Genomic DNA, 7,723 nt, shown 5'->3' on the forward strand with positions numbered 1-7,723 from the left:
TGAGAATTATTTTATTCCCTAACAACCTTTTGGTGCATAATTAAGAAAAATGAATAATTTTCCCAAAAATTTCATGCCCAGACCTTGAAAATGAGACCTCTCCCAGTTTTCTACGACCTCCCGTTCGCTCACAATTTCATTGTAAAATTTTGGGCTTACGGAATTAGATATAGGTATAGATATACCTGAGTCAGTAACACATCGGGCTGTATATTATTTAGATTCTTACTTATACCACATTATAACGCTTAATATGTGTAAATTATTCGATAGTCCAATAGTGGTACTTATGTATTTAAGGGTTAACAAAATATTTTTCCTATAAAAGATGAATAAAAAATAAAAATCAGTGCTAAAAATCGCTAGGATCAATCGAAGCCTCACGCAATATCTAAAACTAGCTGTACCCACGGGCTTTGCCCCGTTTAACTTCTTAATTTTCAAGATGAGCTCGTTCGCATGGCTTGATCACGTCCTGGTTGGAGTTCGTTCGCTACGCTCACTCACCTTTAGGTTGGAGCTCGTTCGCTGCGCTCACTTGCCTTCAGGTTAACTCGTTTACTATGCTAACTCGCCTCCAGGTTGAAGTTCTTTCGCTACGCTCACTCACCTTTTGGTTGCAAATTAGCTGTGTCATAAATTTAAAAAAATAATAGTGCTGCACCCTGTTGGTAATCCTTGTAACTTTAATGCTATTGAACATCATAGAGCAGAACCAGCTTGTTTAATTGAAACAGCTGATAAGATTCTTTAATTCCATTTAAATATGAGTACTCATAAGGTTAACATGGGAAACTCCAGAGCCACTGGGGCGGAGCCCGAAAGCCCGATCAGAATAAAAACTACTTAGTTTTCCTATTTAATGCCCAAAGAATCGGTGTACCGAATTTCAGCCTTCTAGGTAAATGGGAAGTGGGAGAATTAGTGATGAGTGAGTGAGTGAGTGAGTCAGTGAGGGCTTTGCCTTTTATATATATAGATGTCATTTCCTGTTTAAAGGTGGACCGGTGAATTAAATAACAGAAAAGATACAGAAGTCGATAATTAAAAAAGAGAATTTATAGTGTTTTAAATACCACTGCATTCAGTAATATTCTTTCAGATACATAAACCATTATAAATATTCAAACGTAATCCGGAGGCTAACAACTCTTGAAAAAGAAAAGAGGATTGTAAGATTTAAGTCTACATACATTGTTCAATTAAACCATGTAAACACATTTTTTTTGTAAGTAACAAATTGCAAAAGCAGTGAAAAATACAATCTCCAAAGGTTTTAAAATATACATTGGTAGATAATGTTTTATATTTTCAAGCGTTTTTGGTTTGTTGTTTTTTTTTCTTCAAAGAACTTAAACAATATTTTCAGCTTGCGATATCTTATGTTTACGTTATTCTTAAACATGTAATTTCTCATAAAAAGTAGGCTAATCAGTTCTAGGTTCAGTGAAGATTGATTAAAAGATCCATACTCACCTTGAAAAATATAAATTAACTAACTAAACAATTAGTAAATAATAATTTAATTCAGAAGAGGAAATGCATTCTTTTTGTCAAATTCAATAACGTCCCTAACGTTCAAAATCCCTAACGTTTTAAACCTTAATAATGTAGCAAACTAGCAAAGCACAAACAAGAAATATGTTACGTTATAGACATTTTTATCTCCTAAAATCCCCACCCTATCTCCTCCGAATTCCTCCCCTACCTCCTCCTCCCCTCCTTCGTATTTCACTTTTTCTTCTCGTCAGTTTCACCGTCATTTCCGATTCCAACATTCAATCTGTCATCCGCCATTATTCATCTCTAAGCCTAAATCTCCGGGCATGAATTGACAAGTTAGAATGGTGAACTGGAAAGGTGTGGACGTATTCAAGACGAAAATACTTTTGGAAGATTTACTGGTCTGCAAAATCTCATATGAATTTCTATAGCGTTTGTTTTGTGGAATTTTTAGTTGTTTTAAGGAACATCGAAAATCCTTTGAAATCGTATCGTATCAAAAGTTGGAAAGTATATACCACTATTGGAAAGTATTTCAGCAATGGGCAAATGTATTTTTATTGAAGCTAGGAGAGAGCAGTATCCACTGTTGTACCAAAATGGTTAAGACAAATAATTCAGGGGCTTCAATGAGATTGTCATTGGTAATTAATAAATGGAAAGTGGTTTGGGAAGATAATCACTTGGAAGTGGAGATGAGTTCGGAGATAGAAAAACTTGAAAGTAAGACCAAATTATTTTCAAACTAGATTCAAACTATTTAATTCGTATAAAAATATCTAGTGTAGTTTCTAAGTCAATATTTGCTGTTAAACATTAGGTTTAAAATCGCGTAGTAATAACATTTAATAGACTACTCGAGTATTTTAGGCATTTATTATACGTGTAGTTTTCAAAATTACAAGACGCTACGTACATGACTATTCTGACTAACTCGTGCTTTTATTTACCTTCGAACACTGTGGAAAGTCACAGGGTAAGAAAATCTCGTACGAGGGGAGTATATTGTATTACACATTCCTAGAATCGAATAAATATACGACGCTTAAGAGTCTAGCTAACCGGAAACTTTGGATGGATTGAGTTAGACAACTAATTAACTCGTACGACAACATTATTGGATTTCACTGAACAAATTACCCACTAGTCAACGTTTGCAGTCATCAAACGAAAATTTTGATTTGGACTAAGTTTAATTTGTAGCATTTGCATTCGAGTCAAGCTACCTATGTGTTTGCAATTTTTATGTCATTATTTTAGAAATATGTATAATTATGGATTATGTTATTAAACATGCAGTAAGGACTAAGACTAGTTATTTAACTATAGTTATGAAGAAAATAAGAACGAAGGTATCTAAAGTTAGTACGTATAAATAAATCACTAAGACGTTCTCATGAAAAAATAAAAAATAATTCTTACCAAGAAAGAACATAAGCCGACGAGACATCGACCTTAAGTTCAAAGTATCTGAACTCGCAGATCAGAGCAGTTAAAACTTGCAAAGTATTTAAAATTTTCGATAAATAGTAAGTATTTTTTAATTAGATAATCTTTGCGAAAATTGGATAAAGTTTACCAAAGTTTTCTCCTTCAACTGAAAGCTGAATTCATATAATTGATTTACTCCACAGTTCTCAATAGGGTGGTTTGAACTTTACAACTTTTGATATTTGACAAATATTCTGTGGTGTTTTTGAAGAAAAACATAAATATACTGTTTAGACATAATTAAAGAATATCAAACAACTTATCTGAAGTAGCAAGACATAATAATGGTATCGCATTCCAGCTTCAAAATGTGTACAAAAAATAAGATTCTAATAATTCCATTGCAACAATGTAAACAGCTGATCTAATATTTTGTGATAATTAAAACAAAATAAACAGCTGAAGACAGAAAGTAGCATGTGAAACAGCCATCGTGCTACAACATCGCTTCTGTGAGAATGTAAATTAAAGCCTACAGGTTAACTTTCACCGGTCAGGTTGTTAGTGTAGATTTATTCCCTGTACAAAACGATACCTAAATCGTCACGATAAAAACTATTCCTAGATCAAGCAAGCGACAAATTTATATCCGTGAAGCAAATATATGAACTTGAATGGTTAATTGTTTACCGGCCTGAGAGCGATTTGAATTTCAAATGGGCCGGAGGAATGTTATGAAGCTGCGCGCCTCTTCTTTTAAACATCCAAGGGATTTCATTTTGCTTTATCTCTCCAGAAAAACATGCTTATTGCAAAATGCTCCGTTAAATGAGCAGCTATGAGTTTTATAAACAGTATTCCATCATTTTGATACTGACCGAGAAGTCAATTTTAACGACGTTGTTTTGTAGGTGAGGTTATTACATTAATCCACTTAGATAATTGTTAAATTTTGTGTGTGAAATGGACTGCGGTGACAAGGATTGTGTTATCCTTATTTAAAAAGGTTAGTGATGCCCAAACAGATGATCTAGCGAAAAGTATATGTTTGAATACATGTAAGCCTTTCTGTTTATATTAAAAAGTACTAATATTATATTATCATTTTTGACGTCTTCTCATTATCCACAATAATCCTTTTTACATTAGTTATCATCGACAACGTTTTAAGTAGTCTAAATGTTATTATTTCTTGTTGGCCAAAAACTCCTTCAGAACTTAAAATCATATGTGCTGACTTGATAAAAGGGTTTTCAAGATGTATTGAAAAATTATGAAAGAAAATGGGAGAAGGCGTTGGTAAACGATTAGTTTGTTCCGAATTAAGAAAGGCGTGGTCTTAAAACAAACAACTAATATTGTCCGAAAACATTATAACCATTATACGAAAGAATATTAAAAATTCTCCAAATAACACTGATTTATATTTTTAAGAATACATTGACACACTGACAAAAAAAAACAATTTTCTTTTAGGCGTAATGTATTTAATAGGAATATTCTAAACTAATTTAGCTTAAAACATTGATTTCACTAGTAGTCTAGATATGAAATAAAAATATGCACAAACTTTATTTGCCTTCTATTGAGAACGTTATGGATTTTTAAACAATCTCTTTGGAAAACAAAATTTATTGCAAAAAGAATACTGAAAACCCCCAATAAACTTTATAAACAAAGTTTTTGTTATTTTCCAATGTGAATTCACTATATTATGTGTCACACAAGTTACTAATGTGCACATGCGCAAAGTTAACAGTACATTAACTTACAAAGAACCAAGTTGATGTCTTCGTCACCATCCAGTAATGCATTTCATGGTTAGCCCCATGATAACTTAGACCACACACTGATTAATTAAATACAAAAGATGTCTCGGTTATTCAATACTAAATAGAGTTAACGTCATACTATGGCGTAAAGCTTAGTACAGCGTATGTGTATATGTTTAGAGTGTGGGAAGGTTATTCTTTGTACAAATATTCATCTTTGTATTTTATACATGCTATTTTTCGTATATTTTAATTGATGTTGTCACGAATTAATAATATATAAGAAAATCTATATAGTACTTATTCGCTAGATTTTTTTGTCAGAGTTTCTCCCAAAGTTTGAAATCAACCAAGACATTTGGGCGTCGTCGGATGGAATTGTAGGCGTTACAATTATTTCACCATTTGGGTACATTAGTTCAGAAAATTTTAGAAACTGCAATATTAGTTTTGTACTTAACGTTATCGTTAATAAAGTTATCGTTTGTACTTTGTTCATTTGTATTGAGATGTGGTTCATTTACAAAGGGTGCCCGCTGGCGGGCAACCGCGGTGAATAAAAGGGGCCTTTATTGAGGTGTTGGTGGACCAATTGACAAATAAAAATGTTAAATCACTTTTGGCCCCCTTGTGGTCAATTAAATCATTGTCTCGTTCTAGTCATATTATATAGCATTCAGGAATAAAACGGCGATTCAAGTAATTCAAGATTTCTCTATAGGCTCTATTTCTTACTCTACAACATAATCCATTCAAAAACTGGCAAATAAATAACAAAATAAACGAGTACATACAATATTCGAGACATTGTATTGTGCAATGATGATTCATTAAACGGAATAAATCAAAACAGATAAACAGAGTGCCATAAATATAAGACGCCGAAAGAGTTTTAGATGTGAATGACGCATTATTCCAACACATGCAGATGAACCTAAGGCATTTTTGACATCATTTTCGGATTTTTAAAAAGGCACAGTAAAGACAAATAATATATCACATCAAGTTTCGCCCCCGGAGATCAATATTTTGGTATTAGTATAATTAATCAACAATCAAACCAAGTCACATAATTATTTACAGTTTATTGTTACCTGAATACCACTGGCTAATAAGGACGTAAAAAAACAAATTTCACAACTTTTTGCCTTGGTTAATGTAAATTAAAATCACAGCAACAACGCGCGGAATCATTGACACACGATTTACATAAATTCCAACTCGATGTACGTATGGCTAATGGATCAACTACAATCTGCCATTCGTTATCCTCTACATATATTTAACATATTTTGGAATCTATTACTTACTGAATACTAATTAAAAATAACTAAACGTGAGCCTGTAATATTAAGTCAAGTAAACATGTTTGATAGGCTATCAAAATCCTCATTCCTTTACAGTTGTTAAACCAATAACAATGATTTGTATACACTATAAACGAAGGGTGGATAAAAGTTGTACCTACTGGGAAATAATTAAGTTGTTTCCATCAGTTTGGTCTAATTATCATCCTATTTACAACACTGAAGTTTTTGCGTGTGTTCATGTGCTTGAGTGCACTAATGTAGACTTAATGTTACACCTAAATGCTTTCAAAATTTCACAGAATTGTCTTAACTCTTTTCCTTTCAAAAACTAGAGGACAAGTAAGACACTTAGGTAAATAATTGTTGTAGGCTATATGTCAGAAACAGTTTTAATTCAAAAACAAGAATTAAAAGTTTGTATCAAATCGCATTCTATACCTACTGAAAATATATGTGATGACAGTTGACATAAGCTAGTGGTGATAAATTTACGAGAATGTAAGTTTAATTTACGGTACCGGTATGCTAATTTAGGTTAATTTACGGGTATAACAAATTTAAACCAATATAAAACTTTATGTAAGGGCGTTAAAATAAAACCTCCACAGCTTGAAATAAACGCTCTAGACGCGATTCTCGCAGCAGTAAATATTTGTAATAAAATTCAAAACCTACGATCATTACTTCGCAATTTCGCGTGTAATTTTCGTTATTTAAATGAGTATAGTTTGAATATTGGACACGATTTTAGCATATCTTGGTTCTATCTTGGCACGATTTCGAATGTGCGAAATGCTATAAAATTTGATTTAGTTACGAAGTGAAACAATATTTCCCGGGCTCACACCGTTTGCTGCGTAAGCGACTGCGTATACACCTAGGATCTACAGGTGGTTCAAAATCCACTCAAGAATTTAAACATTACTACAAACGTTAAAAATAATCAAACCCCGTTCCTAGTAAAATCCTCTACACAAATAATTTTGCAAGTACTTTAAAACCTATTCTAAAGGGACATTTAAAAGTAAACATCCACTAAAATTACACTTCAAGCACAACACAACTATACGAGAGTAAACAATATCACAATTATGACATTTGTAACAAACGCGATTGATTGTAACAAATGTGATTTGAGTGAGGAGTAGGTCACTACGATGTTTACTAGAGTGAAAATGAAAGTAGAATTTACCTTGTCGCGACGAACAGAGGTCCCCACTGCCGGGCTATCGACTGAGCCTCAGGTCGGGCGAGTGTGGGGGGATACAGAAGGGGGGCTATAGTAGGGGGGCAGGGGGTCTCACCACCCATCTCCTCACAAGTGGAGAGCCGCCTGCTCAATGAGAACTGGAGTACAAGCTACCAAATAAGTAATGACAGGCGATTCAAGTCTTCAACTACCTGATAAGTTGAAGGATAAAGAAATCATATTGTGCAGGAGTATTAAGTCGGTTCACTTCAACGAAATTTCATATCGTACAATCATTCATAAATGTTGACTCGAACTGGTACAGTGGTATTATTTGTACTGTTAAAATTCACGCACTAAGATGAAAATTATTTTTATTGAATAACAAACTAAAAAATGAACTTCCTTGTTTAATAATTTGTAATGAATAAACAAGAAGAAATATAAAATGTAAACATAGAAACAATAAACATCTGTCTTTACCACTATTGGAAATTATACATACTAACTAAGCCATA

General features: G+C 33.0%; 1 protein-coding gene across 1 annotated transcript in view; it reads right to left on the reverse strand.

Moving 5' to 3' along the window:
* The window catches only part of LOC128984944 (uncharacterized), a 90,745-nt gene extending 83,418 nt beyond the window's left edge, over positions 1–7,327 (reverse strand). The window contains exon 1 of the mRNA XM_054404313.1: positions 7,209–7,327. Coding sequence (XP_054260288.1) covers positions 7,209–7,327 — 119 coding nt within the window. The remainder of the gene's footprint in view (positions 1–7,208) is intronic.
* Between the last annotated feature and the right edge of the window lie 396 nt (positions 7,328–7,723).

The sequence above is a fragment of the Macrosteles quadrilineatus genome, unplaced genomic scaffold (assembly GCF_028750875.1).
Source record: "Macrosteles quadrilineatus isolate MER2022 unplaced genomic scaffold, UCM_ALF_1.0 Scaffold_2__2_contigs__length_208266976, whole genome shotgun sequence".
NCBI classification, from domain to species: domain Eukaryota; kingdom Metazoa; phylum Arthropoda; class Insecta; order Hemiptera; family Cicadellidae; genus Macrosteles; species Macrosteles quadrilineatus.